The sequence below is a fragment of the Gymnoscopelus braueri genome, assembly GCF_963280865.1.
Source record: "Gymnoscopelus braueri genome assembly, chromosome: 19".
In the NCBI taxonomy this organism is placed as follows: Eukaryota; Metazoa; Chordata; class Actinopteri; order Myctophiformes; family Myctophidae; genus Gymnoscopelus; species Gymnoscopelus braueri.
In genome coordinates, this window is record NC_137621.1 from 18,069,343 (window position 1) to 18,096,570 (window position 27,228).

Sequence of the window (27,228 nt, forward strand, 5' to 3'; positions counted from 1 at the left end):
CAACCTATCACAATGTTCTCGGTGGTGCCTCTGTAAAAAGCTTGGATTTACTGTAGGACCTTAGGGTCCCTACTGAACTTCTTTAGTTGCCTGAGATTGCTGTATCTTCTTCGCCGTACGTTCGGTGTGTACATCCCAGGAGAGTTTTTCAGTGATGTATACGCAGAGGAACCTATACTCACTGATGACACTCACCACCGCAGTGCTGTCGATGTCAATAGGGAAGTGCCCTCTGCTGCCCAACATCCTGTAGTCCATGATCAGCACCTTAGTCTTGTCGACGTTGAGGCCCAGCCTCAAAGGAACTGTGGTGTTGAACACAAGCTGTAATCTAAACAGCATTCTCAGGTAGGTTTTTTACCTTTCCTCTAGGCGAGAGGTTAATATGAAGCAGTATGGCTATAGCATCATCCATACATCTGTTTTGCTGATCTGCGAATTGGTGCAGGTCTAGGCAATGTATGGCTTTTCCCTCTACTATAGAACCGTTGCTCACCCACTCCTCTTGCCTGCCTGCTGCCCTGCCCCGCTGTGCTAGCCTGCCTGCTGGCTTGACTATTCTCTGCTGCTCTACACTCGCTTTCCACGTTCCTCGATCCCCATGAGCTCTGAGCCATACCCCCTAAATCCTTCACCCCCTTGTGAATAAATTACTTTGAACTGATTCTCTGTGTACCTGTCAGCATTCAGGTTCACCGTGTCTGCTGATGATCGTAGATTTTATTTGTACATTATGATTTGCATATTATGATTTTATTTGTATTTTCTAGTATTGGCCCACCATATAGATTAATTTTATATATATGTATGTATAGTTTGGGGATTGGGGGCCACCCTTGTCTTAATTTCCTCCATGTTGAGGCACAGCTCACCACGGATTGATTGACATTTTATTGACAAAATGCATAAATTAACATATCTATTTGTACATACAGTATCTGTCAAAAGGACATTGTGGTCCTTTGAATGAAATGGAACGGAATGCTATGTGCATCTTGCTGAGGATGTTCTGTAGAGGTGCCAACTCAAAGCCACAAAGCCAAAAGCCAAAAGTCAACTAATCGAAATGCTGTCAGTATCGACACTGAACTTACAGTTTGTCCGATACTGCTTGAGCTTGGCGGTGTCCTCATCATGAGGAAGGATGTTTCTGACAAACACTGGAGCAGGGACCTGCAGGGTGTCTGCTTTCATGTCAGCAGGCTTCACCTCCTTCTGAACCTCGGGTTCAAGGCTGGCAGTCGTTGCCGCCTTGTCCGAGTGCGTCTCCTCTACACCGAGACACACTTCACCGGGGCTCTTATGTGAGCGTGTGTCTTCCACAATGATACACACCTCACCAGGGCTCTTATGTGCAGGGCCTCCAGATCTCTGTGCTGTTGACTTCACTGCCCCATTGGCAGTGATTGCGGCGGCCTTCTCTGGGCGTGCCGAGCTTGCCTTCATCTCCTCCACGTTGAGCGCCACCTCACCACGTAACTTTATGGGCCTGCTGCTGAGGATGTTCTGTACAGGTGCAGCGTCATTAAATGCTACAAAGCCAAAGTTAGGGAGCTTACCACCACACTTGATACTGAGTTTCATGACTGTCCCATACTGCTCAAAGAGCTCCTTGAGCTCGGCCTCATCCACTTCGTGAGGGATATTTCCCACAAACAGTTGGTGGGTGTCGGGGTACTTGACTCCCCATACCTGTGTCTCCCCCTTCTTGCCCTCCCTTCGTGACTTCACCACTCCACTGGCAGTCATCGTGGTCTTGTCAGAGCGTGCTGAGGTTGCTTTCATCTCCTCCACGTTGAGTTGCACCTCATCACGTAACTTTATGGGCCTGTCGTTGAGGATATTCTGTACAGGTGCTGAGTCATTAAATGCCACAAAGCCAAAGTTAGGTTGCTTCCCACCACCACACTTGATACTGAGCTTCAGAACTGTCCCATACTGTTCAAAGAGCTCCTTGAGCTCGGCCTCATCTACGTCATGAGGTATCTTTCCCACAAACACTTGGTGGGTGTCGGGGTACTTGACTCCCCACACCGGTGTCTCCACCTTCTTGCCTTCCCTTCTTGGCTTCACCGCTCCATTGGCAGTTGTTGCAGTTTTGTCAGAGCGTGCCAAGCTTGCCTCCTCCACGTTGAGATACACCTCACCACGTAACTGCCAGCGGGGGCTGGCAGTCATTGGGGCTTTGTCCGAACGTGCCGGGCGTGTTGTCATCTCCTCCACGTTAAGACGCCAGTCACCGCTAAGCTTTATGGGCCTGTCGCTGAGGATGTTCTGTACAGGTTCTGAATCATTAAACACCACAAAGCCAAAGTTAGAGAACTTACCACCATTCTTGATAATGAGCTTCAGGACTGTCCCATACTTCTCAAAGACCTCCTTGAGCTTGGCCTCTTCCACATCGTGAGGGATGTTTCCGACAAACAATTGGTGCGCATTGGGGTACCTGAGTCCCCGCACCTGTGCCTCCCCCTTCTTTCCTTGCCGAGGAATTTTCTTCTTTGTGACTGTTGCACATAATACTGGGCTGTTTTCCTCTGGAGCGGAGGGGGCACTTGTCTTCTCCATCACCATCATCATGGTGAAAAATACAAGTTATACCTTAAGTGATATCTAAGCTGTATTTTTCAACACTTCACTTCAGTTATCTTCTGCTCTTTTCTGTTCTTTATTCTTCTCTTGTCTGCTGTTTGCATACTGACAGCTGTCTGGATGTGACCTTCCTTTTGAAGGCCAAATTAATCAACACTGCAACGTCACCTCTACGTCATGAAGGGCACAACCGGCTATACTTTCAATGCTGTGGAAGCCTTTCTAACTGCAAATTTAAATGTATATTGATGATACAAGCGTCCTTGTATTAGTTTTTTTACAGAGCTTAGGTGAGTTTGCCAAGTTGGACTTCTGTCCCGGGCATAACATGGGTGCCGTCCGTCCGACCAAACAAACTTAAACTTGCCATGTGTGTCCCATATGACCGGGGGGTGCAGTGCCGAGTGGCGATCGGACCAATGGGTTCTCGTTTCTGTTTGTGCGGTGGTGTGGGCACCAGCTTCCCTGATTGGCCAACCTGACCCATTGGCTTTACTGATTGGCTGAGCTTTGCGTCACGTTTGTGACCAATATGATTGTCAGCATTTACAATGGAACAAATAGTATGAGATATATGGGTGAAGAAAGCTCCCGACTTGCATCGTTCCCGACTTGCATGGCCCCAGACTCGAGTAGTAGGCTAGTAGGCCGAGTAGGTCTAGTAGCATTTATAATTATCTGTTGCCCTGTCTTTAAAATAGCACTCCTGCAGGGAAGAAATCCCCTCTACACTACTTCTTAAATCTAGATTGAAGTAACTCTATGATCAGATCTTCTGATCACTACTGTTTTGAACATAGGCGGCCTACTATAGCTACTACAGCTGCAGTTGATTCAAAAAGTGGATCATATCACTTGCAGTTCTCAGCTCTTTACACTGGCTTCCTGTCTGTCAAATAATTGATTTCAAAATAAAATACTATGGTTGGTCTATAAAGCACTGAATGGTTTGGGGGGGGGGGGGGGGGGGATGCAGCATTCAGTTTGTATGCAGTGCACCACATTTCTGGAACAAACACCAAGAAAACTGTAGGTCTGATGCAACTCTCAGGTTTTCATATCAAAGCTGAAGACTTTTCAGTTTGCTGCTGCCTTTCATTGAGGTTTTCGATAAACTATTGTATTCTTTTATTTTCTGTTCTATTCTAACTTATACTTATTTTGTGTAAAGAGTGTGTACCTGCGTGCACGGTAAACACAGACAGTCCTATTAGACTCAAGTGCACACATAGCTGAGGATCTATCATGAGAGATGAGATACCATTTTACAATTTTAAGATTGTAAAAGAAGGCCAAGGCGAAAAGGTAGAGACTTGAACGCCTCGATAGACTAGGGCAGATTGAAAGTGGATGCGGAGGCTATTCCAAAGCCTAGGGGCGGGGCCACCGCAAAAGCATGGTCGCCTCTGGTCTTCAGCAGTGGTGTAAAGTAACTAAGTACATTTACTCAAGTACTGTACTTGAGTAACATTTTGAGGTATTTCTTACTTTACCGGAGTATTTTCAATTGTCTGTACTTTTACTTCTACTCTACTACATCTCAGAGGCAAAGATTGTACTTTTTACTCCACTACAATTATTTGAAAACTATAGTTACTAGTTACTTTGTAGATTTTGATTATTATTACAAAACATACATTAAAGGGCAAGACCACTTTGGTAGAGGTTTGGGTTGTGTAGTTACCTTGCCATGATGTAACTCCAAATGTGGACAAGAAACGAAAAATAATTGCTCCATTGATTAGAAATTGATCATTCAAAATACGCTCCTCATTGACTTACATTGTACGGTGAAACAGTTCTCAAAGTCACTCTTTTAGCATAAACAAACGCAAACAAAGCTGATTCAGACAATATACAGTAGATCATCACCAAACCCAGTACCATATGTTACACATATGGTACACACAAACATGTTATATTTTGAGAGAATAGACCCTAGGGGCAGCATGTACAATAAAAACTAAGATAGGACCCAGGATAGATCCTTGAGGTACCCCAGAGATTGCCAACTTGATGTTCGAGCCGTGAGAGCAAGATCCTGTGTTGAGTGTGTGTGTCCACCTGATTCGATCCGAAGCCAGTCGTGTGTGTGGGTGTTTCCGTCGGTGTGTCTGTCTGTGACCAGCAAATCTCCGGCACCGTTTGTTTGGTCACAGTGAAACTGTGCACACACACTTGGATGCCAGAGCAGAACCTCTGCCCCAAATGTTTCACATGGGCCTGTTATAGCACCACCGAGGTGCACTTGTTCTTGTATTACATTTAAATTGTATTACATTTACATTTTTTAATGTGTTTCTTATTTCTTTGCCTTAAAGCTCTTAATGTTTTGTTTAAAGTGCATTGAACTACATTGTTGTCAGAGAGAGAGAGGGAGGAGAAAGGAGAGGAAAAAAGAAAAGAGAAGTATACACACACGCACGCACACACACGCACGCATGCACGCAAGCACAAATGCACACACACACACACACACACACACACACACACACACACACACACACACACACACACACACACACACGTGACGTAGCCTACACACAAGCCACGCAGTAAATCTGGAGGTGCAATGCAGTGTTTTGGGCACAAGGTGGTAATCTTGAGTTTGAATGGCTGTTTCCTCATGTGAGCTGTTGCCTGACAGGCAGCATTCTTATCTAATATGGTTCTATGGTCTATCTATGAATTATACCCTCCCCCCCATAAAAAAAACAACCCCATACCCAGAGTGAGATACGGCGCTGAGCCTACCAGGTGATCGGGATTCGTAGGTTGCGAGTGGCTGATGTTGAAACGAGGCGGAGCCTGACGTCTCGAATGGCCCAATCACATGATGGGGCGACTCGATGACGCCATCCCACGAGCTTTCTGATTGGATAAACCGATATACAGGGTTGTTGTCAGATTGTATTGTTTCACAGTCACACAACACAACCGCAGCTCCTCTTCAGCAATGATCAGTAATTAATGCAATTAATTTACTGGATCATGTTCGTTCTGTAGTCTGATACGGTACATGTAACCAGGTAAATGCATGATCCATGTTTGTTTTTGCTCATATTATTTATGTTGTCAGGATAACTAAACGACAACACAGTGACAGCAGGACAGGTAACGTTAACGTTCATATTCGTGTCAGTGTCATGTCAGTGTCATGGAACTGACGGCGACAGTACAGTTCAGAGTTTGTGAGCAACCAAGCTCCATTGTCCTCTTTCCGTGTAGTAATATCTATGTATGTTTGGCAGGCAGCTACAGTGGTGTTTGACAGTTTGTGTTGTTTTGACATTATATTACAGTACATTTTAACGTGGTGTTACTGTAGAGCTTGTTTACCTACTGTACACCACATTTAAATGTGGTGTTTCTTTTACAGGTACATAGAGTTGAATGTGTTTTGACAGATAGAGCTTAAGTTAAACTCACAAACATTTAAATATTATATATACAATGGTTAAACTGTTAAACCATTATATATATATATATAATGTATTGAAAAGTTTGTGATACATTTTTAAGATCATCTCCCCTCTGACAATGTTGAATGTGTTGTTATGACAGGATGCAGCTGAGTTTAATGTGTTGTTGGTTTTTTGTTTGACAGGTGCAAATTTGATCAAATATGGGTCGTTTCTTGAATGTCCTGCGGAGTTGGTTGGTGATGGTCTCTGTCATCGCCATGGGAAACACTGTGCAGAGTTTCAGAGACCACAGCTTCTTATCAGAGAAACTCTACACTGGAACACCTGAGTTTGGTATGCATCAATTAGGCTGGAATGGCAATACTATATAATAGCTTCAGCTTGTATTGAATTGTTTTGAATTTGAATCCTGAACAGTTTTGGACGTACACGTTTCCACCCGACAGAGATGTAAATGAGCTGTAAAACTGAATTAGACATAGTCTGTAACTATTATTATTATTACTGTTACCTGAATGAACGGTGGTGACAAGCTGAATTGTGATTTTTATTCATTTGTTCCTCAGTAAATGGCCTCCAAGCGCGAACATTTGGAATCTGGACATTACTATCATCGATTATACGGTGTGCCTGTGCCATTGACATCCAGAATAGAACGTAAGACATTTCAAATAGAGCATCTTGATTGTGTTCTTACATGTTACTGGAAGTGATATAGCCTAACTACGTGTACTTCGTAGTAGAACAGTATCGCTTGCCAACAAGATCTAATCTTTAGTCTTTAAACCTTTTTTAGAGTAGCTGAGTATTTTTACCCCTTTTCCTCCCAATTTAGTCATCATGCCAATGATGTCCTCCCCACACCATTGTGCCTACTGGCTCAGCTGCCAGTGAGAAGCCCCCACCCAGAGGTCATAGAGCCTCCGTCCTACACCCCCCCCCCCCCCCCCCGTTCGTTTATAGACGCCCAGCCAAATCAGATGGATGGTGGATTCGAACCCCTAGCCTCTGGTGTGATCTTCAAGCTAACAACTTTAGTTCTTGTTGGCAAGTGACACCGTCGTATGATGGACAATGAAGCTTTAGATTGCATTGTATTATACTTTTCCCTGCAGGCTGTATCATATTACCCTGTCGACATTTGTGCTGGCTCTGGGACACTTTCTCTCTGAAGCCTTCATCTACAAAACTGCACCTCTAACTATTGGCGTAATGGCACCTCTCATTGTGGCAAGTGAGTAGTTCAACTCAAGGACTTATAACACCACTATATTTGAAGACAATCATTTATTGTGATATGCAGAGCAGTCCCTTTTTAAAATTGTAACAATTAAAGGGGGTGTAAGTGATATTATTTTGTAGGCAAACTTTGCTGCAGAGTGTTTGTTCAGTAACAGGGAATATACCACTTTCTCCAGCTCTTTAGTTAAAATAAATTGTATTTTCAGGTTGGGATACCAATTTTATCCAAACAATCAGGAGAGAGAACTCATACAGGAAGTTCAAATTGAAATGGAACCAGAAAAGACAAAATTGGAAGTGGAACACTCTAAGACTGACATTCATTAATGGTCTTTGTGGGGTTCTCTTCTCTCACCTAACTGGATGAAATTAGTATCCAGACAACGACATAGCAGAGACTTATACAGGGAGTGGCGAAAGCACACCAGGGAGCGCTGCATTTATAACACAACACCACACAAGAGGGTCATGGTAGCCTGATTATCAGACTGAAGCTGCGTGGAACTTCAGTCTGAAATTGGCTGCACTGTAGTCGATTGCTTGGGGGAGGGGATTAGCATTTCCCTAAACCAATCACAAGAGATCCAAGGATCCGCCTACATGTGACGTCGCAGGCTAGTGTCGCACAGCTTGAGAACGCCCCGTGGCGCTGATTGGCTTGTCGTTAGACCCACCCCCACCTCCGACTGTGATTTGACAGGTATTTCTTCTACCGTGAAAAGCCATAGGCTCACATTATGACACCAGACCAAGAGGAGCTCACTCAGAGAGTGGGCGGGGTCTATGGTCTGGAACCAGGCTAGGGTCATGGTCATTACAAAACAGAATGTGGCAGCAGCACAATAATTGTTTTTATCTTAATGTCATCATCGTTGGAAGCCAAAATAGATTAATCGGCCAGCCCTACATTCACCCATTCATAATGCACACACCTTCATACACCAGCCATGCAAGAACAGTGTCTTGCTTATAGACACTTCAACACGATGCCAGGAGGAATGTTAATCGAACCGGGAATCTTCCAATTCCCAGACAACCATTCTACCTCCTGAGCCAGATAAAGAGAAAATGGGAGTACGGTGAAAGAACATATGTTATAAAATAGGGGTTGGCAGTGGGATGCTGACTTGGCAGGAAGGAATCGTAGTGTTGTTGGAATTGACCAAGGTCAGATACAGCCATAACGCTTGTCTTGTGTTTCTCCAGGTTTCTCCATCATGGGAATGCTGATTGGATTCCAGTGTATCCCAGAGACGCAGGAGGCGGTGGGTGTGCGACAGAAGAAACGGAATTAAAGCCAAACAGTACAAACAAAGCTCTTGTTGTCGGCCTAATCTACCACCAGACACTTGTGAAGTAGTTTTGCTGCTTCTGGCCTTGAAGAACAGGACATCCAGGTGTAAATATTGCGAGTGAAACTTTTCATTGATTACATACCTGGATTGGATTGTACCCTACTGTACATTCTAATATGGGGGGGTGGGGGGGGTGGGGGGGGTGGGGGGGTAAATGTGTGTGTGTGTAATGCTATGGAGTCACCCGTCATCAATGTTCTGATCGATGTGTGCTGGTTCATGATGTTTTTTAAATATTGAATACAGTGGATGTCAGTTGTATTAATGTTGCCGTATCTGAACATAAGTAACTGAGAAAACGTAAGAAACTAGAACGCTTTCTCCCTTATCCCCCCCCCCCCCACACACACACACAGCAGATCTTAAAGCATGTAGGTACATTTAAACCTTTGAGTTCACATTCAGAATGGGGAAACATTAAAGCTGCAGTCCGGAGTATGCCTATACTGTATACTGTGTTAAGTAGTACATCTGCAGTGGTGTCGGGGAGGACACCTACTACTAAACAATAAAAGCCTGGAGATCGAGGCTAGACACCTACTGGTTGAAAGGTAAGTAGCCCTGCTTGAAGCAATTGGTATCCCGCATGGAAGACCTGAGGTTAGAATGCGGTTACAGAGGACGTACAATTTACGGATTGCAGCTTTAATTCTAAATTAAATAAAAATAGAAAGATGCTGGAATGGTACGGGTATATCAAAATTGTCATATGGAATGAGAACTTTACTGTATGTATCCAAGCCACATGTTTTTTTATTAATAAATCTTTGGAATTCAATAACCAGACCAGAGTTTAAAGTTGTGTGCTGATGGTGTGAAATGATTGGAGAAAGTTACAGGAGATTGTATATTTCTTTATTTCCAGAGACTAGCACATACAGTTTACACTACCTCAGATTATTTGGCAAAGAGATGTACTATGTACTGTTTGTCAGTATGACAGTATGACAAGTAGTTAAAATTAAATCACCATTTCTTCATGATGTATGTAAAATGTTCTACAAAACAATAACACTGGGGTGAAAAAACAATACTTTTCATGATTATAAGCCCCCAGAAGAAAAAAATATGCAACTGTCTAGTATACCTATTCCCAACTTAATGTAGACAAAGACTATCCCAATTCCCCAGGCTCTGATCTCTATCATAGCAAAATATTTGGCAGGAAAATAATACTGTAAGATATGGCTTTCTCCCACTGACCCCCCCGCCATCAGTCTCTTTTGGATTTCTCATTATTGTGAAGATGTTTAATGATAGGAAACGTATATACTATATACTATTAAAAATAAAGATAAGATAGTCAAAGGTGCAATGCCTCCCATCTATAGAACAAACATGGGAAAATTCTCATTCTACTACTTTGCCACCAAAATGTGTAATGCCCTGACACCATCCCTTAAACAATGTGGATCACTGGCTTCTTTCAAAACAGGCCTGAAAATCCATCTATCAGGAGACCACAAGGGGAGGTAAACTCAATCTTCCCATAGAAAGGAGTTGACATTCACTGCAAACATTTTTCCCTTTCTCCTTTGTACATAGTGTCTAATAGTTGTTGATATGTATTATTGTGTTATTTTTATGCTATGCTGATGAATTAAATTCATAGGACCACAATGGAAACAAGTCCTCAGGACTGTTTACATTTCTGACTAATAAAGTATTCAATCAATCAGAGGCTTGCTAAAAACAATTTTTTTTGTGTCAATAAAATCAATATTTCAGAGTAGTTGCTGGAGAACTCACTACAACACGTATATCAAGTATAAGATGCAGATGACACACTGCACTATGGATATTCTTCTTATATGAACTACATTTGTCAAACAAATGTACAAGTTAAGAGTGTCATGGGCTACATAGAAAAAAAAACAATACTATTTCCTCATGCAAAATAACAAGTGCAGTAGCATGACTTGTCTTCCGTCTTCGTCAGCGGTTTTGAGTAGTTAAAATGAATAAATCCTTACGCTCATTCCAAATTCTAGTCTACCATGTTGATCCATGGATATACAGTAAATTGTCTAATTCTACACAGCACAATCCGAGTTAAATGTTAATTTAACTGAGTGTTGTTTGGTTGGTTGGTTTTTTATACTCCAAAGTTAAAGTAACAGGATTTAGCCGAGTTTTCAACTGAACTGAAAATGATGAGATACAGTTTCTTGAGAAGAGATAAAACAAAGACAATATTCAGACTAAGATGCACAGCATCAACCATATTCATGGTAAATTGCAGTACTCAGAAGTACTACCTCCTTGCAATCCTGAATGGCAGTCAGTGGCAATGTGAGGAGACAGTTAAAGGTAGGGTAAGTGATATTTTTTGGTTAAAACTAAAAGTTTTTTGTTAAAAGGTAAAATAACTATATTCTGATATTACTCATTACTATCCACAACTTTCCTAGGGCGTATATCACTTACCCTATCCTTTCAAGTCTGATTTATAGCCAATTGACTACAAATCACATTATTTACTTTAAGTTCCTGCCAACCATTTCCCAAAGCATACCACAGAATTATTACCTGATTACCCAATTATTTTTTTTATATGAATGCTTTGGCTTCAAACTAAATATCTTGAGAACTGCCGGCTGGATTGCCATGGGGTTCTATGGATGGCACCATTTTGGTCCAGTTTAAGCTATTTTATGCTTCAGAAGATAGCCAGGAATAATGCAAGTATTATGAATTGTACTGTAGTCAATGGGCAAAAACACTGGTATTGCTTAGCTAAGTTGCTTAAAAGACTTAAGCAACTTGACTTGAGACAAACTGCCATTGCAGGAAAAGAGAAATCACAGAATCCTCAGTCTGCATTTAACATGCACATTCTAAAAATAGAACACCTAAATTAATACCTTCAGCAATGTAAAGTTTGATTGCAATCACGCACAATATTGGTCAGTTATGAGGAAAATGACAATCACAGTTTAAATATCGCTCATGAGGTCGCAAAGAATATCATTAACGTTAAACAGAGAGGGACGGTTAAAGCTACAGAAACATTAAAATATATTAAAGAACGTAATGGTAGGTTGGTATTATTACAGTATTATTACAGTATTACTTGCACTGCAATGACAGTCGACATCATCAGGCGATCAATGGATCATCTCCAGCTGAATTATTTCCGGGAGTTTCTCCACTCTTAGTGAGATCAAGTCTTTGAAGTTCCAAATGACTGTTTTGCATTATTGAGTGACATGATTGTGCATGGTTAGAGATTACAACTCTCAACCTCTGGAGCAGTTCGTACCGTACATCAAAAATGTACAGTGCATTGTATGTAGGTCTATTGGGCCTTCCTAGAGCCTCCACTTGTGCACGTCCATTGAGGATAGCAACGTGTCGGCAAAGCAGTCAGAATGTGTACTCTTTATGTGTGATTCTTCATGTGTGTAGGGGTGCAACAGTTAATCGAACTAATCGATGATTTAAAAAAATATATATGCTTCTCGATTATTCGATTAATCGAAAAGGTTATTGATAGAATAATCACTAAGAAAATAATCTAAAGTTGCAGCCCTACATGTGTGCATGTGGCTGTACTGTAAGAAGTACAGTACTTGTGTAATCTTTCACTGCATTATTGTCAGTGTGTGATGATCCGGTTGGACCGCACATTCCTTATAACTTCATCTCTTTCAGGATCACAGGTGGAGAGTTGCCTCCCAGACGATCTGAATCTCCCTGCAACATATTCAAAAAGCACAACAGGCCATTACCGTTAACCGGACATCCTGAACATTCATGGGGACATACCTGGAGAACTGCAATCTCATGCGATGAACGTATCTCACATCAAATCAATGTATGAGCAGGGTTTGATTTGTAAAACCAACAGAAGGGTGGGGGCATTTTATATATTATATTATGCAATGTAATGTAATATATTACATTATATATGTAATGTAATGTAATATATTACATTATATATGTAATGTAATATATATATATATATATATATATATATATACACATACATACATACATATATATAAACACTTCGTACAACAAATAGTGGAAACAACACAATCCATGCAGAAGCATGGATTTCCCTCCCCACATATCGAACCCTGCATAAGTGAGTGACAAATAAACCCGCTTGAATCTTGAAATCAATAGCCACTCATGTAAACATATTTTATCTTGATATGGATTTAAGGAAAAATACAGAGATGTGGAACATTTTATCATTAGGAAACTCTCCAAATACGTTTTACATTTCAAAACTGGTGACCGGTATTATCTTCAGTTTATTTATACTGGAAATCTAAATAGCCATTTATTTTAGCCCTGTAATTAGAAATATGTGCCGTTGTTCTGATGTGATTGTTAAATTAATTGATCACTACATTGTAGAAGCATTTACACAATTGTCTTCACAATTCCAATGGTGCACTTCTGTGAAGAATGAACGTCACCCTCATGAATGACCACGATTCATTTATACAAAATATTGTTGGTGAATGGCCTGGGAGGTCTCGGATGCTTTTTCATGTTATAACACAGCTGTCGTTCATGGATGTGTGGTTGTGACATTTTATTTGTGTATGCACTTCAGAGAGTGGGTGTCCATACCTGTGACGGGTGTGTATTTTGGTTTTAGTGGGGTTGTGCGGTTTAAGTCAAGACTGCCGCTTCCAGGGGCCGCTGGATGACGTGGCCCCGTAATCTTGCACTGATGACAGGGAGCCTGTAGGCTGGAATAATAGCTTGGGTGTCACGTATCTGAGGGGCTCAGGGGGCCATCTCTTCCTGCACTCGTACCGCCCACTATACTGTAGTCCGACTGCCTCCACTACAAACCTAAAAGCTGTCATACTCATACTAATTTGAGAACTTTAACCACTTAAGCCCTATATATTTTGTCTAGGACAAATAGCAAAAACAGCCGATATACAAGCTCACAATGTATCTCATCGCATCATGACACGTGAGCTTGTAGATGTGCTATTTTTGCTCATTTCTTCCAGTTATGACATGCCCAAAATAGGGATGCCAGGGTTAATAATTAAGAATGATTATCTATGAACATTAGAATTATTATTTATTATGAACATTGAAACATTTACAGCATATCTTAACTAAATAATTCTTCAAGCTAAACTATCCAATTGCTAATAGTTTTATGTTGAAAGAAAGAAGAATGAGTATTAAGTGAGTATTAAGTATTAAGCTTGTGTTTGAATTCTGTAGTTTTGCCGTGTTATTGGAAGCAACCATAGCATTTCTTTGTAATATAAGCGTAGAAATGAGGAGGAAAGACAGTATAGATATAGGGTATTGACAAACGTCCCATCGCCAGCTTTAGTAGAAAAGGTAAAGGCTTGCCATCACAGCATAAGCATTGAATAAGAATCCGTTAGAATTAGAAAGTAACATTTTGAAAATGTTCATGCTAGGTCACCGAGTTCTGCTTACATATCTTACATATGACTGAAATGTTTTCTCTGTACAGGACTACATTTTAACGATCTGCATAAGTGCAGTGCTATTTCTCCAAAAAGGAAATAAAATGTTAATAACTTATTTTTCAGCATTACTTTAATATTATTATTATTTTGTATGTATATCTATAAGATATGAAGAATGACACCTTTAGGCTTTATGTGCCAAATATTTGCAAGACATGCGGCAGTGCACAGCGAGTTGGAGAGATTTCAGCGTGTGTAGAGTAATGCTTTCAGCAGACAGGGTTTGGGGGATGCAGTGTTTTTAGTGAATAAAGAGAGAACATTGATGCCAGCATTCCGCCCCCTGCATGCTTGGAGCAGAGCAGAGCAGTATGAGGACTGCAGAGGAACAGGCAGCAGAACCCATGGAGAACGCACAGCCCCATGCCAGCGATGGAAACCAACACGTTCCCTTTCCAATGGAACGCGCAGAAACCACCTCCTTTCTTTGCAGAAGCCAATCAAAAGTCAGATAAACTTACACTCCCTGCTCGCGCCGCAGCCAGCTCGTTGGCCTTTTGCCGTCGTAGGTCTGACTTGATGAATCCTGCAATAAGCGCACGGAAGGAAGGAGAAATATCACAATATGAATGAAGGCTCAAGGCATTCACTTGCCTGGTAATATGAGTAGATGCAGTCAGACAATACGTTATGTTGGCAAGAACAAGCAACAAAATGTTGGAAGAAAATGTACATGTAATGTACTTAAACCCTACACAAGATTCCCTCTCTTGTTTTCGCTATACACTAAACATCTTCACCGAAAATAGCAGATCGATGAGCTAGTTTCTGCGAATGTTCCCCCCAGAATATAGGGACGCTAGGGTTCATGTGGTTAAAAGATAAAGCAGTGTTACTTCATTCAGACACTAGGGGGCATACTCATTGCATGAATGATCTGAACAACTAACCAATGGACCAAGGTACAATTATGAACCACAGTTTTTTGCAAGCCATGTTATTTTACTGAGTAAAAATCACATGGGCTGATATGAGTCCAATGTTCAGTGAAGTGATGTTGTGTTCATAGTGTTATCTGAGGTGAGGCATAAACTAGAAGATCTATAAGCTCATGACGCATTAGCTCATAGAGCTGCTATTTTCACTAAATGTTCACCCCAGAAGAGGGATGCTAGGGTTCATGTGGTTAGAGGCAAGGAGCTATACATTACCTGTCATTATGGTTCCTATGAGAAGGAAGATACACAGGAAGATATTGCCGGCTAACGTGCCCCATTTATCTATGATCTTCCCTTGGCTGATGGTGAAAATTATTCCAAAAATCTGAAATGAGATTCATGAAATTTTATAGCAGTGTCATATTTTATTCCATACGTTCACCCTAACACTCTAAACTACAGAGTCCACAGTTACATCACAAACTAGAGAATGCCTCTGTCTGTCTGGACAGACAGACAGGGGAGAAAACATTACCTCCTTGGTGGAGGTAATTATCATGGAAAACTGGATGGTAGTCATCATGCTGTAGCCCTCCTCTCCTTGTTCAAGTTTCAGTTGCCACCATGTCTACTGACCTGTGCTGAACAGTTGAGCAATCCTGATGAGGTGCCCTCAGATTCAGGGTACGTGAGCTCCACTGCAAATTCAAAGCCTAGAGGCAGGTATCCTGTCATGAAAAACCTATGGACAGAAACAAGAGGATCAAAGTAAAGCTTAACCACTTAAACCCATATTATATATTATATTATTATATGTAGTTGATGGGGTCCCCCAGGACTCCTTTCTTCCTCTCTACACCAAATCTCAAGCTCACAACCCGTGGCAACACAATGCGTTGTGAGCTTGTAGATCGTCTATTTTTGCCGGACCCTGCTCATACATTTTTGCCAAATGTTCTACCCAGAATAGGGACGCTAGGGTTCATGTGGTTAAAACCGAAAAGATATTACAGAGTGCTTTATTGCTTAAAATAAAAAATGTGTTGTCCTAAAAAATCTATACGGAATTATTAAGACACAGTTGAGGAGGATAAGCATGCCCACTGTTAGTATAATAACTGTTCTCTTGGTATTCTAACAAAGATATTGCTATGGAAACCATAACGGCTTAACCAGCTTACTATAAATACAAATAATTGCAGGGATAAAGGCTCTGGACTGGGGTAGTCAGAGGAGTATTATTCTGTCCTGGACAAAGTGGCAACAAGCAGAGAAACAAAGGCTTAACCCCGACAGACATGTTTTCAGGGCAGGAAAAGTTTTCGCGGTCAGTAGAACACTGGTTCACAGTGAGAACCTCACAGTGTTGGGACATAACATAACAAAGTTTATACGACCTCGGACATTTGACCTTAAACCTTATCTTCAGACATGACTTCAAAGTATACTACAGTTGTTTGGTCTATGGGTGTCTAGACAGTAAACAGTAAAATGAGGACCATCATGACAATTCCTTGTTTTAATGCACAGTAAACATACCCTAAGGCTCCTGAGGTCACAAACACGATCCAAAGATGGCCCAGGTTGAGGGTGAAGGCGTAGACCAGCATTCCAACCAGGGAGAGGAGATACACCCAAAAGGTGGTCTGCCTGAGGAGAGACAATAAGAAAATCAGTCACTAGATAGTCGACATTCCATTTAGCTCACATCAGCGGGATGTCACACTCTGACTCCTTCCTAGGGTGTACGGCGTATACCGAGAGGCGATTATAATTCCGAATCAGCTTAGACATGTAGTTTAATCTGATTTGGCTTTTCCATTTGCATTTAAGAAACAAAAGTCCTAAGAACATGCTTACTGTAAGCTTCCTACAATGAACGCCAGTGTTGAGCATTTTTCAATAAGAAAACGCTGGACTGTACACAATATAAAGTAGAACAGCAGTACAACAATGTCATTATAAATTGTAATACTGTATGTACATGCAGTTATCCTTCCAAACCTACTGGATAGGACTGGGCTATGACTATCAACAGCCTTATAATAACTGCAAAAGAACCATAATATTGTTCCCAAAAGACCCTTTGTCATAACCCAGGCAGTTTCTACACAAACAAGCTTACTCTGGTGAAGCGCTCTCTTGTACAACCACGCGTAAGATATTTCTCCAAAATGTTTTTGTTAATATAACACAATCCTTTGCCTCTCGTCCGTACTGGACAATGGAGATGTGAGGATCAACAATGGAAATTTAGGGAGGCTAATGGCATGTTAAGAATTTGAGTACTGTTTTGTTTTCCCCCACTTTGTTGTATTCTTTTACCATAGGTTGAACCAGGGCCTCCAGTTGAATAAACAATTAAAAGGTAGGGTAAGTGATATTTTTTGGTTAAAACAAAAAGTATTTTGTTAAAAGGTTAAAGCACTATATTCTGATAGTAATCATTGCTATAGAGTGTTTGTTCAGTAACAGGAGTAACCGGTCTCTCCAGCTCTTTAATAAACAGAAAATACATTTTCCGGTAGGTGTCAAAATCTCAGCCAATCAGGAGAAAGTACCCATTTTAAGCTTCATTTTTATAGTGTTCCAGTTCCAATTTTGCCTGCTCATTTCTTAGTGTCATCACTTCCAATTTCACTTGCTTAATCTATATTCTGATTGAGTTCTCTATCCTGATTGGATAAAATTGGAAATGAAACTGAAACTGAAACGAAAATGCATTTTCTGTTTTATAAAGAGCTGGAGAGACAAGGAGACTCCTTTTACTGAACAAACACTCTATAGCAATGAGTACTATCAGAATATAGAGCTATTTAACACTTATTTTAACCAAAGAAAATCACTTACCCTACCTTTAATTCATATTAATAACTAGTCATTCAATAGAAGTGGTTACTTTGCAATGAGGAGCACAGGCTTAATATATTTGAATTACTGGATCAATTAACAAATAAGGTAGATATACTGTATATACGTAGACATACAATATAGTGTAGATTGCTGATATGTAGCTGATACTATAGCTTTGTGTGATGCAGCTTCACTATTAGTTAGTATATAGTGAAGTTCTACTATTACTTGTCTCCACGATTAATGAAGACAAGTAGAGAAAGGCTGTCAGCTCAGATATGTGAAGAGGCAGATCAAACACACAACTCTGCACAGCTGAAATCTCAACTGTGCGCCACTGCCAACAAAAGCCAACGTTAGCTTGCTTTGTGATAAGACTGATTTAAAAGACATCCATTCAAGGAGGCCTTCCTTTAGCACAAAGCTATGGCTGTTGTGTACATGTGGTTAAGCTGTGTTTGAAGACTGAGAACCTTTATGCTGGAGGGCATCCCTTATGCGGTCACATTGTGTTTCCTGTTGTCATAAATTTGTCTGAAGCGCATGAGGCCACAGCAGCAGGGGAAGAAAGAAAAATCAGGAAGAATAAATATTGGTGAAAAGGTTGGAACTCAGCACTGTAACATGACTTCTCATGCGCATTGCCTGGCGTATGCATGGCTTTACAAGGGATTAATAGAGGGGATGATACATACATGATCAATGCCTTGATAATGCTTATTCATTTGTATTTAACTTTGTTGACGAAGGCCTGTGCCACCAGTGACTAAAGTAAAGTTCCAAGCAACAGGACGCCAATTTCAACGAATCCTCATTTCCTGAGGACAAATAAAAGGCATATTGATTGCTGCCTGGGGAGTCGTCATAACTACCATGTCAACAAAGGAGGTGTGTTTACCTCTTAAAGCATCAACATAGTCACCCAAGTGCTGTGTGATGTGGTTCTGTATTAATGAAAAGATTATACCTATTTTGCTCATCAGAATGAAAGGGAAAATGTATTAGGAAAAAAAGGTGTGGCTAATCTCAACTGCTGAATCATCTGTCGAATACTAAATTAAATCTCTCCATTAAATAAGATAAACCTTTATTGATCAGGTGTCACAGCAGCAACAGTATTAGTGCAGTAGTGAAAACGCAGGATACATACAGGAGTAGAGTCAAAAGGCAAAGCAAGATGGATAGCGGTAATCAAATGACCTCTTTGAACAATTTCAATAAGATTTCCGCTTCAAACACAGCCCTCACCGAAGTCACAAATGACCTCCTGCTCTCCTGCGACACCGGCTCACTCAACATCCTCAACCTCCTCGACCTCAGTGCTGATACCATAAACCACTCCACACTCACAGGGGCGGATTAACCCTTCGTGGGGGGGGGGCGCTGCGCTCTAAGTTTCAGCGTTTTTCGCCGTTTTTTCTTCTTCACGCCATTTGGTGCCCCCCCAAGGGTTCAAATCATACCTCTCTGACAGACATCAATTCATTTCCATAAACAACTGCAAATCATTTACAACTCGTGTCACCCATGGTGTCCCCCAGGGCTCGGTGCTTGGCCCCTTCCTCTTCATTCTCTACATGCTCCCTCTCGGACAGATACTTTGCCATCACAGCCTCGCGTTCCATTGTTATGCCGATCACACAGCTCTACCTCCCCTCCCCTCCAAAACCATTACTGCTACCACCCACTCCACCCTCACAACCTGCCTCACTGACATTAAACCTTGGATGCAAACACACGCTTCCTGAAACTCAGCTGCAATAAATCCAAAGTCCTCATCATTGGTCCAGATTCCCTAACCCGCTCCACTCATAACTTCTCCCTGAACATTGATAGCTCCATTGTCACCCCCTCCAGTCAATAAGCTTGGTGTCATCTTTCTCTCCTTCCAGCCCCATGTTAACCAGATCACTAAAACAGCCTTCTTCCACCTCCGCAACACTGCCCGCCTTTGTCCCACATTGTCTCACACTGAGACACTCATTCACCCTTTTCATCACATCCAGACTAAATTTCTGTAATAGCCAGTAACAGCGCCACAACTAAAGTCCTCAAGAAACTACAGTATGTACAAAACTCCGCTGCCCGGCTACTCACCAGAACCTGCTCTAGAGACCACATGGCTTCCCGTCAAATACAGAATAGATTTCAAGATACTGCCCTCAATAACCTATCCCCCAGCTACCTCTCTGACCCCCTCCACCATCATGCCCCCTCCCGTTGTTCCCTCAGGTCTGGTGATGACAACCTCCTAGTGGTTCCCAGGACAAAGCGCCGAACCTGGGGTGACAGGGCCTTTTCAGTTGCCCCCCCCCCCCCCTCCCTCTGGAACTCATTCCCAACTCACATCAAAGCTTGTCCCTTGACCCAGACTGATCCTAAAGAAATACTCCTTCTCTAAGGTGAGCACCTCTGATACTACGTTAACCCCGCCTCATTGTATCCTGGTTATAAATATATGTGAGTATGTAGGTATATGTATGTATACGTGTATATGTATATATATATATGTATATCTACTTCTGTTTTGTCTGCGTAAAACATTGTCCTGTTTACTTTTGTTTTTTGTTTTTGTTTTGGTTAGTCTTCTGTTGTCCCTGGTCAATTCTCAGTCCTGTCTGTGTCTTGTCATGTCATGTCCCATAAAAGCAAAAAAAGAATCATGGTGATATGTTAATACCGTTAACAATCCTTTCTTTCTCTGTACCACCTGTTTCACCAATAAAAGATATATAACATTTTTTTTAAAAGCTTGTTTTTCCTAGTTTTCCTAGTTTAAAACTGCCCTCCAAACCCACCTCTTCAGCCTTTTTGGGTACCTTGAAAAGAGCTATATAAATGCCATGTACACGTAGTATTATTATTATCATTTATATTATTATTATGATCAAATTAAAGATCAAACTAAAATCAAATAGTAAAACCATTCTCACTGGGTTGTTGGAGGTGTAGCTTACTTGTATGTTTTGGTCTTATCCAGCCAGATGCCACATATGAGGGAGCCCACCATGCCAGCAATGACAATAGTCAGACCAATTCTTCCAGCATTCACCTCTTCACCCTGTTAAGGACAAAACAAGATATTTGCTCTTAAAAACTATTTTAGCAATGGTCCTTTTTTTTGACAATGTGACATCAACTACACATCAGTTATGTTATCTGAGATGGACTTGGTTGTTAAGCCATGATACTTAAAAACAAGTTATCAGAGTGACATGAAAGCAAGAAAGAAAAAAAAGAATAGATAAAAAAGATAAAAAAAAAGTAATAATAATAATAATAAGATATAATAAAGATATAAAGATATAAAGATATAAAGATATAAAGATATAAAGATAAAAAGATAAAAAGATGAATGAATGAATGAATGAATGAATGCTTGAAGTAGAATGGTGGGTGGAGGTTCCAGAACATACAGGGTAGTGTTCAATGATCATCCGGTTCAACAGAGTGGAAACAGCATAGAAACATCCAACGTTGAGCCCTGCAAAGAACAGAGAGAAAACCAAAAGTTTACATCTCTGGAACTCTGGGTGGCGCAGTGATAAAGTACCTGCCCACCACTGCAGAGTCTACTCTATGGGGTTTATCGGATTTGTCGAATGATGCAAACACAATTGGCCTGTGCAGTTCGGGGGAGGGAAGCCGGGCGAGGGGGGTGATATTTGTCACGGCATGTACTCCTACGGGTCAGGCGGCACTTGTCAGCAGGGAGTGTTGGTCGGGAGGAGTAGGGTACAACAGCAGTGACAACACACAGAAATGTGTGCCGGATGGAATTAATTGGCATAACGACTAAATTGGGGAGAAAAAGGGCAACAACAAAAAAAGGGAGAGAGCAGAAGCATGGCCATGTCAGACCTTCACCTCAGAGCCAATAGCCAATTTTAACCTTATTTTTGCCTTGTTATTTGGGACTGTTTAAGTCCATTATTTGACATTTAGCTCCTTGAGTATTTTCTTGTTTGCATGTTGTTACTGTGTTTCTCTGTTACAAGCTGCGCACGTTCACAGTGACTGATAAAGATTCTAACTAGTGATTCACAATTTTGCTTATCTGTAGGCCTATTACCTTTAGCGTCAATAATGCGACAACATCCACTTGGCAGATGATATGACCCCATGAGTCATGTTAAGGTAATGATGTCATCGCCGCCAGATTAGCTGACAGACGATCCCAAATCACCAGATCTGTTTTTACTCCATGTGAACTTTCACCTCTACAAAAGGGTGCATCTGCAATGCAATGCTAACATTATAGTTATGGAGAGTGCTATTGAGATTGGGAGAGAGTCTTTAAGGGACAAAGGGTGCATTCGGAAATATTTGTCGTGCTTGGGATCAAAAGATTGACAACGATGTCTTAATATGTTTTTCATTTCATTTCTACATTATAGGCAACTGTGTGTGAAGTCAATGTTTCATCGGCCTATAGCCAATAGCTATTTAGGAAACATTAACGATCAAGTATGAAGCAAGGATTAAATGCCTAGAGCTGTAAATAACATCGTCTCTCAGAGAACACCTGTTTCTGCTCATCTGACATGACACTTTATGGCACTTGACACCCACATGGTCTTACAGTATACGCCTCACCGGCCTAAACACACAAGGCTCCATTCCTTATTGTAAGGTTCCCTGTTACATGTGGTGTCTATTCTTCTGATTGCAATAGATTAGTATTTGAACTATTATTTGTATGGAAATAGTGTTGAAGATATTGAAAAAAGTTGAGCATTTTGAAATATATTTGAAACACAAATCTTGTATGGGGGTCCCTGGCACATGGGGGTCCGTGGCACAAATACATGAATTTGGGGTTCCTTGACATGAACAAGTTTGAGAACCACTGTGTCTAGATGATGCCGAGTTGTGACATCACTGACAACCCTTAGCATCTTGATTCTAAGCTGAGACCCACCATAGCTGACCGTCAGCAGCATGAAGGGCTTGTTGCGCAGCAGTCTCATGATGGAGGCCGTGTAGGAATAGTCATCTGGGGTGATGCATCGAGCCTGGGCCTGGGCTTGAGTTGGAGGAATATCTGGCCTGTCCTGGAACACTGGTGGACACAGACATACAAATTACTGTAAAGCACATAGAGGTTTCTTAAAAGCTCCAAACAAATACAATGTGTTGTTGTTGTTGTTGTTGTTAAACACACAAATTAAACATGTAGGGGGAAAAAATATGAATTTGAGCAGAATGTCAAGAATTCAAGCATTCAGTGTGCAACCTTTTCAACCTGTTCAACGATTGCAATGAATGAGACACTAAACTAAAAGTCACCTCTCAGTATGTCAAATAAAGTCTATCCAGATAGCATCTCAGTAGCTTTTCTATTTGTGCCTTCAATGTTTTGGGACACTAAAGCCTGTTAAATATCCCATATTTTGTTTGTTTTTTGCTGTTTGATATCTCTGATGGCCTTTGCCATGATTTTCCACGCTGTTGTTTGAACCTTCCCAAAGCAATGAGGAAATGTACTGATGACTAATCTGAGGAAAACAAACAGACACGTCACTCAGCTGGCCTGGCAGTGACAGTGATAGTGAAAGCCTATGAGCTCTCTACTATCCAACATCTGTCAATCAATTTATCTGTCTGTTCCTGTTACTGAAACACTTTTTCACTGCGAGGTGATTGCAGGGTGTGAGTGTGTGTGTGTGTGTGTGTGAGTGAGTGTGAGCATGAGCTAAATAGCAAGGCATGTCTAGGCAGACTAGGGAGATAAGGTAGACACTCTTAAGACGTGGCACTTACCGTTATGTCATTACTGGTTTTATGTTTAAATTTAAAACAAATAATATTTGGGGTACCAGACCCCCTCTGAACAGAGATTGTGGGTGTCACAGACAGTAACACATTACCTGAATGTATTTATTAAAATGTTAACAAAATGTTCTGTCCTGTATCCTGAACACTTGATATGCACACTGAACATATTGGACTGCCAAACCCCTTTTCTCTTTACTTTTCATTATTCTGGGTTTCCTTTCTACCTGCAACATGATGCACCATCAGAACCAACAATTCAAATTCAGTGGAGAACATAAAGGTTTTTGTTCTGGATTGTTTGCACAAGCCTCAGATCCTCTTGAAATTTGTTCCAACTACTGTATTTACTTTACGTTACTTTACTTTACTTTACTTTAGATTAAAGCATGGATACATTTTTCTTGTTCGGACATGAATTAACTTAATCTGTCTTCCATTAGAAGCATAGGTTCTCCATTTGGACTGTAGGCGTGCTCAATGGTTGCATTATTTGTTTTTATCTGCATCTATAGACTAGGCTAATTTAATATATATACATTGTCGAAGGTATATATGTACCTTGTCGAACAACACAAATTACTTTTTTTGTTTTTAAGAATACTTTCTGAGGGTTTCATGCAAAAATAGATGACTGCCCCTTCAGAAGTTATTAATATTGTCTGATTTACTTTCAACAATGAAAAACAAAAATATTTTGTGTGACACCTATTTTATGCAAAAGACATAAAATAGCCGTTGTAAAATTACACCTTAACACATTGGGTGCCAGCATTTTTTCATAACAACTTACGTTGGGTGCCAGCATTCTCTCCATTGACTGCACTTTGCTGTTTAAAGCTCTAGACTCCACGAGGAGCAAATCCATGTTAAAAAAAAACATCCATTCATGTTGCGCGATGACCCTGGCTACAGCCTGGAACGATAACATTTCACTCGCGAGTTACAATGGGGGGGGATCGCGCATCGCGCATGACCGGTTTTCCCCACCGGAAACAGATTCGGAGATATAGGTGTTTTAAAGAAGGAAATAGACAGGAAGTGGATGGGAGCCATGTTTTTGTTTTTCCGGTGATCTATCTGGCCTATCCTTCTCAAGATCACAATGGGTACTCCCAGAGCTGCTCTAGCCCCGCCCGTGTGGAGAAAAACGAAAAAAACAAAAAGACATATTTCACGGTCTGGACCGTGTTCGGCACCGGACCGCTACTCTGCGCAAACACGGTTCAGACCGTGTTTGGCACCCGATGTGTTAAGTGTTAAAACTGAACTGAGAGAAAGCATGTAACATCCATTCCCTACCAGCGATGCCAGCGTATCTGCCAATTTCAACTGCCCGGACTGAGGGTCCAGACCCATTGAGTTGAGTGTGAAAATACAGTGAGACGTGGGTCGGACTCGGCAGACAGGATGGGGTTCTTGGAAGGAAAAAGAGGGCAGCAGAAATAATGGCATCATGTGACCAACTCGATCTAGCTAGGGAACTATATAACTCTCCCACAAAGACCCCCAGCACAGTTGGCCTGGGGGGGGGGGGGGTTGCAAATGAACGTATGTCGTCAGTCTGTCCCAACATTTTGAACATGATATCTAAGGAACGCCTCGAGGGAATTTCATGACATTTGGCACAAATGTCCACTTGGACTCAAGGATTAACTGATTAGAAGTAGGTGGTAAAAAACAGGTCACGGTCAATGTAATCTCTCAAGAACAGATTCTGCTCTGCGTTTGAATCTGTCGGTAGCCGTGTTGACAATCCGTGCACATTGGCTACAAGTGGGCGTGCCATCAGATCAGGAAGCAGGCCGCGCTTTACCCAATCAAATGTAGTGGGCGGGATTTACGTGTGTGCCGTTCGTTCCCCACTGGAAACAAACCGAAGCTCATTTAACAATAGCGTCCTCGAAGCCGACAAAACCACGGAAAGTTAGTAACATTTTAAATTGCTCTTTCATCATAGAAACAAGTGGGCTTGTAACCAAAACGATCCATGTTCTTTGGGAGAAATGGTGTTAGTGTTCCGTGGAGAAATATTGTTTGTGGGAATGAAAACAGTCACACCACCGGAAGTGAAAGGCTGAAGGCAGACCAAAACCCCGGTTTCCCTGAGCACGGGTCGTCCGTTCAGCTCCGCCCAGAGCCAAATGAATAAGTAAAAAAACAGCAGAGGGCGCTGTTTTTCCTTTTTATTTGGGAGATGGGTTCCCAGATTGCAGTCAATGTGACCTCACAAAATACATTCATTAAATTCCTTCAAAGACTACATATACTATATCAGGAATCAGAATAGACACAGATATAAACTGCAACTGTATGGCGGAGGCATACAACATCGATACAAGTATAGTACCCCGTGGGTACTATAGGCTACTTCATTCTTGCTTTATGACATAATCTCAATCTTGTGTTCATGTCACACCAGGGCTTCATAGACAGAACTTCTGGAGGAAGCACTGGAGGTGATGCTTCCCCATGCTTAAATCACTGACAGTCACTATTCAGCTGAATGAGGAAGTGAAAGGAGTATTTGACGGAGCCTAAGGGTTCGATGATTTAATAAAACACGTCATAACACCAAAGTTCCTGCTTCCACTTTACATCACATCTGAAGAGATCTCGTCACAAAGGCAAACCATTACAACAATTACTGCGGCTGCTCATCTAGTAGAAATGGAGCACATCTCACCATGCACGACAACCCTGGGAGGACTGACTTCTCCACTAACACTGCCTGAGGAGCTTAGTTTAGCAACTAAACTTGGAACCATTCCAAGAAGAAGACCATGTCCATAGTAGTTGATGGCAAATTATGAACCAAAATGAATGCACACAGCCACCCATTGAGCCCTCGCTGGTCCTAAATAGAAACGTTCGATGCCAACACAAATCTTATTTTGGCATGACAGTAATGGACAGAGGCAGTACTGATGTAACTTTTCTTTTTACAGCCAATGCTAAAAGGAACAAAGTGTCACTCACAATGTAGTTAACAGTCATTTTCTGGGGGTTGTGGTGGGGGGTTCAAGCCTTAAGTCTAATTTATGCAAATGTCATTCAATTAAAGTAACTGATTTAAAAAAAATGCTTTTGACTGAAAATCAGCCTAAGTATTAATTAGGTTTTAATGTCAGCTCTTAAACTGCTAGAATTACTTTTACTTTTAGATATAAGAATTTTCATCTCCCCCTATGGACTTACCGATGACCACGAGGACGAAGAGGACCGTGGCCACTCCGGCGGTCACGTAGAACATGACGCTGATGTGGTGCGCCAGCTCGTCTAAATCGTCCACATTAGGCACGATAATCGGCGGCACAAGGAACCCGATGGCAATGCCAAGCTGTGGGTGAGAAACACAAAAACATAGCATCAAGAGGTGTCATCTCCCAAAGTGTCCACTCACACATGCATGCACCCAAGCGTGCGTGTGCGCACGCACCCACCAACCCACCCACCCACCCACCCACACACACACACGCACGCACACGCACACGCACACATGGGGAAAACCATCATCTTAATGGGAAAGTTTAAAGAAAGGGATAAAAAAGGCATATAAACCACATTAGACAAAATATACAATTAGGTGGCCCATATGCAGCTTTGTTTTTAAACACACTAAAAT

The 27,228-nt window shown here is 41.5% G+C and overlaps 2 protein-coding genes across 6 annotated transcripts in view; one reads left to right on the forward strand and one right to left on the reverse strand.

Annotated features, from left to right (window-relative positions):
- The first annotated feature begins 5,507 nt into the window (after positions 1-5,507).
- On the forward strand, positions 5,508-9,890 carry erg28 (ergosterol biosynthesis 28 homolog). Its single transcript, XM_080413261.1, has 5 exons — positions 5,508-5,621; positions 6,200-6,350; positions 6,584-6,674; positions 7,133-7,251; positions 8,466-9,890. The coding sequence occupies exons 2-5, from the start codon at positions 6,218-6,220 to the stop codon at positions 8,552-8,554; spliced, it is 432 nt and encodes a 143-aa protein (XP_080269387.1). The 5' UTR covers positions 5,508-5,621; positions 6,200-6,217; the 3' UTR covers positions 8,555-9,890.
- The window catches only part of flvcr2a (FLVCR choline and putative heme transporter 2a), a 41,530-nt gene continuing 23,757 nt past the window's right edge, over positions 9,456-27,228 (reverse strand). For 4 of the 5 annotated variants that reach the window (XM_080413260.1, XM_080413258.1, XM_080413257.1 and 1 more), the window contains 10 exons: positions 26,802-26,943; positions 22,750-22,890; positions 21,245-21,312; positions 20,786-20,889; positions 16,515-16,625; positions 15,612-15,717; positions 15,249-15,360; positions 14,559-14,623; positions 13,202-13,323; positions 9,456-12,310 (listed from right to left, as the gene is read on the reverse strand). In XM_080413260.1, coding sequence (XP_080269386.1) covers positions 13,249-13,323; positions 14,559-14,623; positions 15,249-15,360; positions 15,612-15,717; positions 16,515-16,625; positions 20,786-20,889; positions 21,245-21,312; positions 22,750-22,890; positions 26,802-26,943 — 924 coding nt within the window. In that variant the 3' untranslated portion in view covers positions 9,456-12,310; positions 13,202-13,248. The remainder of the gene's footprint in view (positions 12,311-13,201; positions 13,324-14,558; positions 14,624-15,248; positions 15,361-15,611; positions 15,718-16,514; positions 16,626-20,785; positions 20,890-21,244; positions 21,313-22,749; positions 22,891-26,801; positions 26,944-27,228) is intronic. The other variant, XM_080413259.1, reaches the window with a different exon arrangement.